We start from the raw sequence: 13,746 nt of genomic DNA, 5'->3' as shown, positions 1-13,746 counted from the left end.
TCCAAACTTTAGAGCAGTCCCATAATGGTGGATGTAATAAATTATGGTGTCACGTCCAAACTAGGGACACATCAGGCTTCTAATATTATGCTGGAGTCTAGCCTAGATGATTCCAAGGTCCTTCCCAAGTCCAATTATAATCAATCAAATGCAATATTCCTATCATGCTTACTGAGAACGAAAGGATTTTGAACTCAGACTCAGACACATCCCAAAATACTTTTCTTAGAGACCCAATCAATTAATGAGAGAATGACAGGTGATATCAATCCTGAGTCCATGAGAAGGGAGACCCGTGGGTGTGGTAATCACCAGAGAGAGCTCTCCTGCTTCACCCACCCCATCCAGCTGGGAATCCCCTTCATGCTGTTTGGTATGGCTCCTCCGCTTGGGAACATTTAACTGTGAGCGCATTTATGACCCTCGGTGTCCTTTAAGAATCTGCTGCTCTATTTCACATGACACTTGCTGTTGCAAATACAAATTCTAACTAAATATGTCTTAAAAAGGGGGTCTCATTTCCCAATTCCGAGGGGGAGATGCCTGAAAGATTCAGCAAGTGCTATATTGGAAAAGCCCCACAAATGTTCAACTATTTGCCTGAAATGACTTTTGCCCAGTCCTGCTGGAGGAACACAGCGGCTCCTCCTCGTGCCCTTTACGTTGACATCACAGAGACAAAGGCGCCGAACCTCCCGAGTTCACCCTGCCCTGACATGCTTGCCATGTGCACAGACCTACACGCGTACGGTTTAGAGAAGCTGCAGGTGAGACATGGAGCAGGAAATGGAAAGTAGGAAAGACGGGAGATGGGACCCACAGAGAGAGACACAGGTTAAAATCATCTTCGTTACTTTCTCCCCTCCCTCTCCAGCTCTCCATCCGCGCGGGAGGAGGCTGCGGGCTGCGGACTCGGTGCTGGAATGAGGAGTAACTGAGCCCGAGCCGAGCCGAGGTAGCGTCTCCTCCCGGTGTCATTGCTGCAGCCTCCAGTGCCGGGTCCGAGGTCCTCAGCCGCCTGGCTCCCCGGCGCCCAAGCGCCCGGCACACGCAGCCCAGGCGCCGCCGAAGTTGCGGGGCACAGGACTCCGGAGGAGGCATTGGCTCCTGAACTTTTCACGTCATTTGCTGCTCGGGGCCCCTTCTCGCCGCTCGGCGCAGCCGTTCCCACCGCGAGTCCCCGGTGCTCATGGGGCAGGGCAAGAGCCGCTTGCAGCACTGAGCCGAACCGGACTCGAGCCCCGTGATGTCCGGCACCAAACTGGAGGACTCACCCCCGTGTCGCAACTGGTCATCCGCCTCGGAGCTGAATGAAACTCAAGAGCCCTTCCTAAGCCCCACCGACTATGACGACGAGGAATTCCTGCGGTACCTGTGGAGGGACTACCTCCACCCGAAAGACTACGAGTGGGTCCTGATCGCGGGCTACATCATCGTGTTCGTGGTGGCTCTCATCGGGAACATCCTGGGTGAGTCCTGTCCCCGGCAGCCCTCCAGAGGGCTGTCACATACCCTTCGCCCCGGGCTGCACAAGCTCGGAGACCCCTCCCTCCCCCTGGGATGCAAACAAAGAGGTCCCTGCCCTCCGGGTGGGGTTTTCTATTTAAAAAAAAAAAAGTTTTCTGATTTTCGGAACCAGGACCGAGCCTTGAAATAGTGATTCTTTTTTTGTTTTGTTTTGGGTTTTTTTTTCTGCAGAGAGAAGCGGGGGAACCGCGTTTCTCTTGCGAGCACCTGGGTTACAAGTGCCAGCAGAGGGGCAGCGAGGGCCACCGCCAGGTGGATTGCGGGAGTGGGGAAATTAGCCATCCTTTTGTGTGGCCTGGCTGGCGGTTTCGGGGGCTTTGGGGAGAAGTAGAGCTGGCAGAATGAAAAGCTGTTGCCTAGGAGGAGCAAGCTTGCTTCGGCGTTTGAAGTCACTAAGGATTCGTGGCGAGGTGGAGTGCCCCTTGGCGAGGAGGCGTGGGCTCTGTCTGGAGGTGGGCATGAAAGGGCAGGGAGTGGAGACCCAGGAGAAGCAGCGAGGTGCACTCAGGCACTGAGGGCTTAATTATAGAGGAACTATGCTGGGAGCAAGCAAGAAGGAGGGGCATCTGAGAAAAGTGCCAAAGAGATCCCAATCATCCATCCATTCATTCCTCATTCATTCATTCATACACTCAACCAATATCCCCCCCCCCCCCCCAACATGCTTGTTGCCACGCTTCAGAAAGATTTGTAACTGGTTGTTTTGTGTGTGTGTGTGTGTGTGTGTGTGTGTGTGTGTGTGTGTTCCCCCCAAACAAGATCAATTTTAATGCTAGGCTTATCTCTATTTGTCCCTGTCCAGATTTGCATACAAAACCAGCCCATTCTCCATCTCTGTACAATTTCTGAGGGTTGGGGAGTGGGCGTAATGGTGATATGATGGCTGTGGTGGTGGAGTTGATTAGAGCAGCTGGGGAATCCACTTAAAAAGAGCTTTAGGAGGGCCTTGAGGACTTAACATGAATTGTGAATGGACCGAGCATGTGCCTTGATGAATGGAGAGTGGGAGGCAGTTCATATGTAGAGGGCAGTGTGGAGGGAATCTCTGTTGAAAAGAACAGGAGGAGAGTGGGGAGGCTGGGTGAAGATGCTCTCTCGGTGATGGTTATGAAAAGGGAAGAAGAGGAGTGATGTGAAATAGGCTGGGAGGCTTTGAAGTCCAAAGCAACTAGTCTGTAGCTTCTATGCAGGGTGATAAGGAACTTACCAGGCTTTCAGCATTCAGCTCAGTCTTACCTGCTCTCTCCAAGTGCGCCAGGCTGCGCAGGAGCACTCAAAGTAGCAGGTAGTGAGAGTCGTTGGCAGTATATGACTGAGAGGTGTTCTGGAGAAAGTTGGTAGACTTAGTATTTGGTAAGAGAAATAAGACACCTCTGAGAACTTTAGTTTGCTCTTCCTGTATTATTTTAGACTTTTTTTCTTTTGTTGGTTTTTAAAAATATAAACATAAGGGAATATTTTGGGGATGCCAACAAGGTGGATGAAGGTGCAGATGCGCATGATTAGGGCCCTTGGATATAAGAACACATCTGTTAATAACAATGCCTTTCTTGTTTTCCTTCTTCTTGTGTCCATCCTTAGTGTTACAACTATTCAGACTCATGGCCACCACTATAGCAACACTGCACTGCATTATGCCAACACTTAATATAAGTGAATAATCCAAATTGAAAAATCTGTTGAGGACCTAATGTGTGCCAGACCCCTTCATATACACTCTCTCACTTAAACCTCAAAGTAGCCTATATTTGACCTAAGAATTTTGACTTAGAGAAATGAAATTACTCATTAAGGAACATGCTGCAGATTCAATTCCATTTTTTTTCTGACCTCATATCCAGAATGCTTCAAGAATGTTCCACTCTAGATCGATCTAGAAAGCATATAGAGAATGAATTTTTTACTCCTGATTGTCTGCAAGTCTATTAAATATACTTCCTGTTCTCTTCTGCACCTATGTCCAATGCTAGTAAATTACTACAGGGGGTTAATTCTATTATTCTATTATTCTCTCCAACAAAAACCTATCCATAGGGAAATGTTATTGCATTGCAGTAAAATTTTGACATGTCTTGAAGGGATAGCTACAAATCATATTTCCCCTCTCTAATTTTATTTCAGGCTTAATCTCTGTGATAAAATTTGCTCCTCTTTGCTGTTATTTCATCCTGGCTTTGCACAGACCTGTGATGCATCCTCTTTATATCCTAATTGGATAGTTTAGGGGCACATGCTTGCTAATCTGGGGAATGTTTTAATCTCAAGAAGTACGACAACTTGTTTCATTACCTAAGGAAGAGAGTACTGTCCATAGCTCCAAGTGCTGAAATGGCCATTTCCATTTAGCTTACAAAGAAAGCTTGAATCAAAGCCCTCTGCTTTCAAGATACTGACAGCTATTTTGTTCAGCACTGAATGACACCGAAATCCTCTCTGGCTGAACTGAAATTCATTCTTTACTGACATATTCTGAAAGTTGATGCGGTTAAGTTTGACATTTAAACAAATGAGCAGTGTCATTATTCACAGACAACTTCCTGCTCTTTGATGTCACTGTCAAATTTGCAAAACAGATTAGACTGAGAACTGCTTTTTTGCCCCTCTGATATAAGTAATTTTATTCAGAGATTGGCAGGACAAAAAATCATATTATTCTTCAAGATAAAAGGCAACCTTAGGTTTGAAGGTGAAATACCACAATGTAGGTATCAGATGTCATCACTGACCCTTTGAGTCCATTCACCATTTGCACTTGCATGTAACTGACGACTTGGAAAATATCAACCTTGTTGAACTTACAAATATAATGTATCAGTTAGAAGGCATTTCGACCACAATGCCCTTTTGTGAAGTGATGTAACAGGATGATGAAGTCTTCATCATCCCCACCTTATTTTCTTTAGTCCACAGTTCCTCTCTCATTATATGCCCTCTCCACTATCAGGTGATACTTCCCAGAGATGGAAAGCAGTTTCCTGGGAAAAAATGTGACAAATTCATAAAAAAATAAGACAAATATTACTATACATGGAGTTTCATAAGTATAATCATTCTAATATAAGGCACACACATTTCATTATATAATTTAAGTCCTAGGGGTGAAGGTGGGACAGTGTTCTTTTTGAAAGCAGTGTTTGCCAGCATTAAATTATGCCCCATAAAACCTATTCCTGTGTATATCTTGTACTATAGCCAATTATTTGACTAGTACATTTTGCGCAATATTACGTTTTTTATTAAATTATGTATTTTGGGGGAGAGGGCTCTTGGGGACAACTCAAAGGAAACTCTTTAATGTAATTCCTACATGTTATCTTTGTAGTTGAAACTGAGAGATGGGTTCTAGTCAGTTTAAACATTCAACATTAGGAGGAAGTGAGCAATTCTCTGCCTTTCTTCTGCATTTAAAGATACCTATTTTTTACCTGGATTGTGTCTATTTTCCTGTTGGTGTTGCCATATGAAAAATAAGGAGAACATTCAACAAATGACATGACAAGAAGCTGTGTTTCTTGCTTCCTGTGTGACCATTAACAAATTATTATGAGTAAGCTCTCCAAGTCTGGTTTTTCCAATTGAAAATTAAGGGTGGTAATGCCTGACTTATAGAAAGCTGATGAGGATGCAATATATAGATACAGAATATACATATATATTCATCAACACATAGTAAACACTAAATGCCAAGTTCTATCCCTTCATTCCCATTGTTGAAGTCCTTCCCCCGTGTGGTTTGCAACTGTTTTCTGCCTCCATGGCCAGTCTGTAGTTCTGTAACTCTTAATGGCCTCTGCTCTAGCCTTCTTCGGAACTGAATATTTTACTGAAAGGTATTAGTAAAATGGATCTGGCCTTTTTCTCAATTGAGAATTTTTCTATCAGCTATTCATAAAATGGAGTTGGCACATGTTACTCTCCTTTTCCATCCCAGCTCCACCCACCCATCCCCTAACAGGTGCTTAGTGCCTTTATACTGAGTGATTTGCATTGCCTTCCCACCTCTCTGTGAAAGTCATTCCTATCATGATAACTTTTCCTCTCTCTTTCATGGTTTCAATTTGCCTGCACTGGGTCCATTCACAGAATTTTTAAATTGTTAGCTGGTTGGTCTATCACTGTTAATTTTTAAATAGAACCCATGTACACACAGACACACACAAAAAACGGCAATAATATGTTGGTTTAACTGAGTTAAAGCACACTGCTCATTAAGGGTTTACCCAGTAGCAGGTAAGCTAATTGGGTGGGTGGGATGGGAAGAATATCTGTCATAGGGGTGCTTCTTACAAGGCAACTCTTTATGTCCCAGATGTGGAAATGGCAGAGTTACAAGTTCTCACTATCCCTCAGACTAAGAGACATTTCTTTGATGCTTCTTCTGATGCCCACTTCAGCTCTGTGGGTGTGCGTAAGCCCAGCCTTTCCTCCACAGGAAGCAGAAAGAGGTTAGAGATAATACCTTATTCATCTCCTCCAGGACTCCATAGAAGTCATGACTAGTGACTGTAAAAGGTAATATTAATATGGTCATTAAACTTTGAACGTGTATGTTTTTAGAATGCAAAATGCACCCTGACATATCCCACATCCTTAGTGCTGTTGGTTCCATTAAGTAGTGGCTCACTAGTAAGGTTCAGTCAATGTCATGTGATGGACGAAGCTGAGGGTATTCATTTCTAGTTCCTTTCCTCACTGCAAAGAGAAAGGAAGACTATTTATTGTGTACTATATGCCAGGCTCCACAATGAATGTATTTCATTGATGCCTCATAACAAGCTTTTACTGAGGAATTTAATAGCTTTGTTTTATAAATGAGATAAATAAAATTCAAAAAGCTATTTTAATGTGTTCCAAAGTTTAGTCCTACAGTAAGTAGCAGCATTAGGTTGCAAATAAGGATCTATCAGGTTCCATGGCTCACTTGTGTTCCATTACTTCATCCTGTCTCTCTCCTTTGCTTCTAATTCTGATTAAGAAACACAGAAGAAAGGAGAGTGGAAATGATACTTAGGTGTGCCCTCTAGACAGCTTACAGAGTTGTTCTGGCATGTTGCCATGGCATTTCTCTGACAGACTATAGCTGTGAGCTCATCTGATAAGCTAATCAAGGTCAGGCTACAGTTACTTCACAAGAGAAAAATTCAAGGTAATATAGGTGCTGCCAAAAATACTTTTGCCTGGTCAGGGGGTGATTCATTGGATACAGGTTAGGTAATTGTGGCCTAACCTGTATCCAATGTCTTGTTTTGTTATTGAAGGTGCTGGGTTTAAGCATAAGTTAAGACTGAGGTTCTATCATTCAATATCTCACATGACCTAAAGATCTTTTCTTTCTTTTTAAGTTTTCAAACCTACACATCCATTTTATTTTATTTTTTCATCCTATGTTATAATTAATGTTAACTTTAAAATTATAAAGTTATTTTGATTTAACTGAATAGGTCAATCTTTATATCGCACAATATTGTTCCTAGACCATAATGGTGTTACATAAGTCCAAAGAGGCATAATCCATCACACCGGATATGAAATGACCTTTAGACATTAACAATAGAACATTTTGAGGTGAAATACATGACATATATGACCAGTATTTTAATAGATGACTCATAGGACTGAATTTGTTAATTTTACCTTTGTTCTCAAAGAGAGATGATTTCTTAACCAAGTAAATAGATTTCATACATATTTAAAATATTTATTGCCAGTAGAACTGTTTTCTAATAAACAATAACAAAAAACTGTTTAGAATAAATATGTACTTTATTCTTTAAAATATTTTGGGATTATTAACATTAAGTCTTTTCCAGTAATTTGCTTTCAATATGAAATACATATAAATGATGTTTAATATTTATATAGTATTTCACTCTTCAGAAGACATTGTTACTTATCTCATTTACTCTTCACAACAATCGTATTGAGTAGGTCTTATTTAGGGGGGGGGAAGAAATCAAGTACTTGAAGTGATTGAAAATCACCTTAAAAGAAAAGTTTGCGTACATGGAAATACCAAGGGGCTTTGTGTCACCTTGGGAAAGTTTGCCATTTTCCTATAATAGAAGATAACAGGATGAGGGATGCTAACTACCTTTGCCTGGCCTTTAGCTGTGATGTCTTTGTACCTGATTTTGGCAACATTCTGTGTTCAGATGTACATTAACCAAATTCACACACCTGGCAAAAATAAAATAAAATTGAGTTCCAGTGTTTAAGTATACAATAAGAAGTCACTCTTGCAAGTCCTAGAATACTTGAAGTCCTTTTAATCATCACAGACTCTTTCTGTAAAGGAATCTTTATGAGAGCTTTGTTGGTCTGAAGAGCTGGGCAATGCCATACTAGACCCTGAATTCTCATTGGCTTAGCATCACACAAGTTTATGTCTTGCTTATTTAACATCTAATGTGGGTTGGAGAGTCTGTTCCATCCAATAACTGGTGGTCCAGGTGCTCTCGTGTTTTATATACCATTTTAACAGGTGGCCTCCTTGGTAACCAGCCTCCAGGGTAGCTCCTGACATTCCTTCATTTTCTGGCCTTCACATCCTTGTGGAGTCCTTTTCCACATTGTGCCAGGATTGCTCTGGGTAACCGACAACATACAGCACAAGGGATAGTATGTATCTTTCAAGATTAGAGCTTTATTTTGCCTTGAGTTCCCACTCTCTCTCTTGCTCTTGGATTTCTTGCCCTGGAGAAAGTAAGATGCTTCATTGAGAGTTACCTATATGATAAGAAATGGAAATATCCATCCAATATCCATAGAGGAAATATGGCCTCTAACAGCCACATGTATGATCTTGAAAGCAAATCCTTCAGCCAGATTGAGTCTTGAGATATCTGTGATTGCACATTGACTGAAATTTAACAGGCTCTGAGACAGAACAGTCTGGCTAAGTTTTTTGCAGGTTCCTGACCCTTTAGAAGGGTATGTAAAATAATACATTTATTGTTTTATTATTATTATTACTAGAGGCCCAGTGCACGAAATTCATGCATGGGTAGGGTCCCTAGGACTAGCCAGCGATTAGGACTGATTGGGACCTTCCAGCTGCCAACCGGGGCCTTCCTTCCCCCAGCTGCTGGCTGCCAGCTGGGGCCTTCCTTTATTCCACTCCATCCCTGGTGGTCAGCACACATCATAGCGAGAAGTCAAACTCCCAGTCGGTCAAACTCCTGAAGGGACAATTTGCATATTAGCCTTTTATTCCATAGTTTTTTTTAAATTTGGAGGTAAGTTGTCATATAGTGTCTTAAATTGTCATGGTAGAGTGTGAACTAGAAAAAATATACTGGCTTCTAACTACTTTCGCCCAGAAGCTACACATGTCAATTTTACCCATGATCACTTGGCCAAAACCAATCACATGCTATCACCCTAATTGCCAGAGCAGCTGAAAAGTGTGTAAAGGAACCTCATATCTGTCATGGAAACCATACACTAGTTAAAATAATTTTTAACTTGAATAGATTCAGAACAAGGAAATTTAAAGGAATTGTACTTAATGGCATATGGCTAAAATAAGCTGATAAATATATCCACTTCACATTTTGAATCTCTGCCAATAAAAGTAACTTAAAATATTGGGAAACTTTGCTAAATTAATTACTATGCTAAAAATCTAGGGTACAAAGGTATTAGAAGCCAAGGAACCTATACTCCAGTTGGAGAGAGAAACATACCAATAGATTCTTTCTTTTTTTTTTTTTTAAATATATTTTATTGATTTTTTACAGAGAGGAAGGGAGAGAGATAGAGAGTTAGAAACATCGATGAGAGAGAAACATCGATCAGCTGCCTCCTGCACATCTCCTACTGGGGATATGCCCGCAACCCAGGTACATGCCCTTGACCGGAATCGAACCTGGGACCTTTCAGTCCGCAGGCTGACGCTCTATCCACTGAGCCAAACCGGTTTCGGCTAGATTATTTCAATATAATGTGGCAAGTGTTCTGACAGACGGTTGTAGGATATAGTGAAAGCCTATAAGAAGGGCACTCCATTCCAATTGGGGGATTAGAGAAATACCCAGGAGGAGATGACACCTACACTGGGTTCTAATGCATAAATCCAAGTTATACAGGTGAAGAAAATTGGGTAAGGATGTTCTAAGCAGAGGAAACAACGTGAGCAAAATCAAAGATGCGTGAAATAGCATGGGCTATGAAGAGAGTGTTAAGCAATTGGGTAACTCAAGTGTAACTGCAGATGAGGAGAGTCTAGAGGTAAGGCTGGAGCATTAGATAAGGGTGGGGTTATGAAAGGCCTGTGTACCAGACTGAGGATCTTGGCTGGCTTTGACACTGTAATTTAAAGGGAGCCTTAAAAGTTTTTAAGGAGAGTGCTGCCATTGGTTTGCATTTTTTCATGAGAGCATTCTGGGCTTAATGTAAAGAATAAACCCAAAAAGAGGAAGACTTGTAAAGGTTTTACACTGGAGTTTGAGTCCTGTTTGGGGCTCATTAAATGAAGTCTACTTCAATAAAAAAAAAAAGATAATAAAAGACAATCAAAATTATCTAAGTAATTATTTCTGTAAGGTTTTCTACATGCTATATAAGGAAGGAAATGAGAAAAGAAGAAAGGGAGAAAATAGAGAAAAAATAAAGGAAGGGAAAAGGAAGAAGACTAAAATATAGGAAAAACTGTTTCTATTTTTGCTTTGCTGAATATTTAAATTTGAGAAATTTCTGTTTACATAATTTTTCATATTATTTTCCTGAAAGATGTATGTATGAATATTACATGTCATAGCTTTATTAATATTTTCCAATATTCTATACAGCTTTCACTAAAATCATTTTTATAGTAACTTATTGTGGGGATTTCAAAAAGTTACTGTAATCCTAGCCAACTTGACCTTTAGATCTTTTTTATCCTCATATCGAGACCCCAAAAATGAAAAATTTGAGATCTATTAAGCATTTTTTATATATTCCAATGAAATCCCCAATTTTTGCTCCAATTTAATTGCAATTTTCTAATGCTCATTTGAAAATTTATTCTAAATGGCATTTTTATCATTCAAATAATCAAAGGAGATATCACATTGACCCCAGGTCATTCCTAAGGGAATTACAGGGAACATTTCTCTACAAGTTGACATGGTAACACTTCAAAATTTCTAAAACTGTGGTTAGTTTAAAAATTTTACACAGTAGAGTATAGAGATGTTGTTTTATAAAGTTAGCACCTGAAATTTATATAATATTATTAACCAATGTTAAACCCAATAAATTTATTTTTAAAAATTAAAATATATATACAAAATTTTAAAACTGGAAACAAATAAATATATTTTAAAAACACTTTTATTTGCTATTTCTAGTTCTCATTGGGAATACAGTGGTGGGATTAAATATTGTAATATCCTGTTTTTCTTTGCTTTGTTAATCCTCACCCAAGGATATTTTTTCCATTGATTTTTAGAGAGTGTAGAGAGAGGGTGAGAGAGAAAGAGAGAGAAATAGAGAGAGAGAAACATCAATGTGAGAGAGACACATTGATTGGTTACCTCCTCAGGAGTCCCAACCAGGGCCAGGGATTGAATCTGCAACCCTTTGGTGTACAGTCCAATGCTCTAACCACTTAGCAGGGTTGCAATGTTCTTTTCTAGATTTTTAGTAAGTTTTTTTATACCTACTGACTGACTCTAAAATGAATTTGTAAAGGACAGGGTTTATATCCATGTGTGGCCTTGATTTTATTAGTACATTGCTAGAAATGGAGTAAAAAAGGCACTGTCTATAAGAATTCATTTCATCAGTTTAGAGTAAATTTGATGAGTCATCCACTTTGTTAGAGAACTACATTGCTTATAAATACCATTTTGAAGCCAATTCATCTTTTTTCAAATGTGCAGATTGTGCTAATCTTTTTGGATAGAAGTACGAAGATATGGTTAAGTGCTTATGAAACCATTTTGATATTGGGTGAAACTGAGTCAACTTTTCATTATGATAAAATATCTTAAAACTTAATCACTTCAATGAGACTACTTCATGTAAATGTTCTCCAATTTTAGAAAGCTTTAAGAAAATACATTAACAAATCTCACTAGCTGGTATAAGAAATGACTTCATAATTATTGGGACAATTACATGCTTGGTCTTGATATATATTTCAGACAACCCAAGCCTAGAATGACCTTCTTCTATAAAGTCAGCAGAGATAGTGATGGTGACTCATAGATTCCTGAAAGTCAGTAACCCTAGTTCATAGACTTATATGGTTTATTTTTCCTGGGCGTAATAGACTTTGCAACTAATCAGTGAAAGGAAGTCAAACTATCTCAGTGGAAAAGAGAAATAATTTAATAACTTAGAAACTCATAAATAAAAACGTACATGCGCACACAAACACAGAGACACATTTGGGGGATTATAGTAAACTAGAGGCCCGGTGCACAAAAATTTGTGCACTTGGAGGGGAGAGGGGGTCCCTCAGCCCAGCCTGTGCCCTCTCGCAGTCTGGGACCCCTCGGGAGATAACGACCTGCTGGCTTAGGCCTGCTCCCGGGTGGCAGAGGGCAGGCCCAATCCCTAGGTGCAGCCCCTGGTCAGGCTCAGAGCAGGGCCGATTGGGGAGTTGGGGCACCGCCCCCTTCACACTCAAGGCAGGGTCGATAGGGAATTTGCGGCGCCACCCCCTGTCACGCACAGAGCAGGGTGGATCAGGGAGTTGGGGTGATGCCCCCTGTCATGCACAGAGCAGGGCCCATCAGCGGGGTTGGGGCTCCGTACCCTGTCACACACAGAGCAGGGCTGATCAGGGGGTTGAGGAGCTCCCCACTGTCACTCACAGAGCAGGTCAGATCAGGGGGGTTGAGGCACCGCCCCCCAACACACACAGAGCAGGTCAGATCAGGGGGTTTGGGCACTGCCCTCTATCACCCACAGAGCAGGGCTGATCAGGGGGTTGGGGCGCCGCCACTGTCACACTCAGGGCAGGGCCGATGGGGAGGTTATGGCTCTACCCCGTCACACACACAGAGCAGGGCCCATGGGGGGGGGGGGGCGCCGCTCTCTATCACCCACAGAGCAGGGCTGATTAGGGGGTTGGGGCACCTTCCCCTGTCACAAACAGAGCAGGGTGGATAGGGAGGTTGTGGCCCTACCCCCTGTCACACACAGAGCCACAGGGCGATCAGGGGGTTTGGGTGCTGCCCCCTGTCACGCTGATCCTGGTGCTGGGAGGCATATTACCCTTTGACTATATAGGATAGAGGCCTGGCGCGTGGGTGGGGCTGGCTGATTTGCCCTGAAGGGTGTCCTGGATCAGGGTGGGGGTCCCCACTGGGGTGCCTGGCCAGCCTGGGTGAGGGGATGATGGCTGTTTGCAGCTGGTCACACACCCTTCAGGGTGGGGGTCCCCACTGGGGTGCCTGGCCAGTCTGGGTGAGGGACTGAAGGCTGTTTTCAGGCTGGGACTGAAGCTCCCAGCCGCTCCTTTTTTTCTTTCTTTTTTTTTTTTTTATTCTGGGCCAGCTTTAGCTCTGAGGCCTCAGCTGCAGAAAACAGGTTTCTGGCCTTTGTTTACCGTCTGTATTTGATACAATGTTGTGGTCCGGCTGGCTGAAGCCCGCTGAGTAAAGCAGGTTTCTGGGTTTTTTTTAGCTTCTATATTTGCAACATAGTTGCTTAGAGTTGCAGCTGAGAGGCCGGCAAGTTAGGCAGGGAACATTGGAGTCCTCCGTCACTGAAGCAAGCAAGCCTCTCTGTTCGCATCAGCTGCCTTGCTGCCGGCCACCATCTTGGCTGTCAGTTAATTTGCATATCTCCCTGATTAGCCAATGGGAAGTGTAGTGGTCATACGCCAATTACCATCTTTCTCTTTTATTAGATAGGATAGCTAATAGGATTTTAATACACCTTAGTTTTTTTTTCATGCAGGTGTAAGAAGGTACCTTCTGAACTTTAAAAATGCCAAAACTGGCCTTGACTTTTCCAAAGTCAAAATATATTTTCAATTATTCTCTGAGTTAAATAACTAGCTTTTAGGAAAGCAAAAAAGATTAATACAGTAGAGATGAGTAAGTCCTTGAATTAACATTCACACAAGGAGCATCTTGATCCCTTGATCATTGTAGCATAAGTTAATTCCTTTGGACAGACTCACTATATTCCTGCTCACAATCTCTAACCCCTCTGACCCTCTCATGGCTGCCTCCTTCTCAGGTCACATGTCACACTTTCAGACAAGGTCTCTATGAAGGC

General features: G+C 41.9%; 1 protein-coding gene across 1 annotated transcript in view; it reads left to right on the top strand.

The window, feature by feature from the left end:
* Positions 1-903: 903 nt before the first annotated feature.
* HCRTR2 (hypocretin receptor 2) overlaps positions 904-13,746 on the top strand; it is a 93,223-nt gene continuing 80,380 nt past the window's right edge. The window contains exon 1 of the mRNA XM_036317461.1: positions 904-1,469. Coding sequence (XP_036173354.1) covers positions 1,247-1,469 — 223 coding nt within the window. The 5' untranslated portion in view covers positions 904-1,246. The remainder of the gene's footprint in view (positions 1,470-13,746) is intronic.

The sequence above is a fragment of the Myotis myotis genome, unplaced genomic scaffold (genome assembly GCF_014108235.1).
Source record: "Myotis myotis isolate mMyoMyo1 unplaced genomic scaffold, mMyoMyo1.p scaffold_m19_p_7, whole genome shotgun sequence".
NCBI classification, from domain to species: Eukaryota; Metazoa; Chordata; class Mammalia; order Chiroptera; family Vespertilionidae; genus Myotis; species Myotis myotis.
The sequence above is the reverse complement of the archived record's forward strand: the minus strand, read 5'-3'. Positions and strand labels throughout refer to the sequence as shown.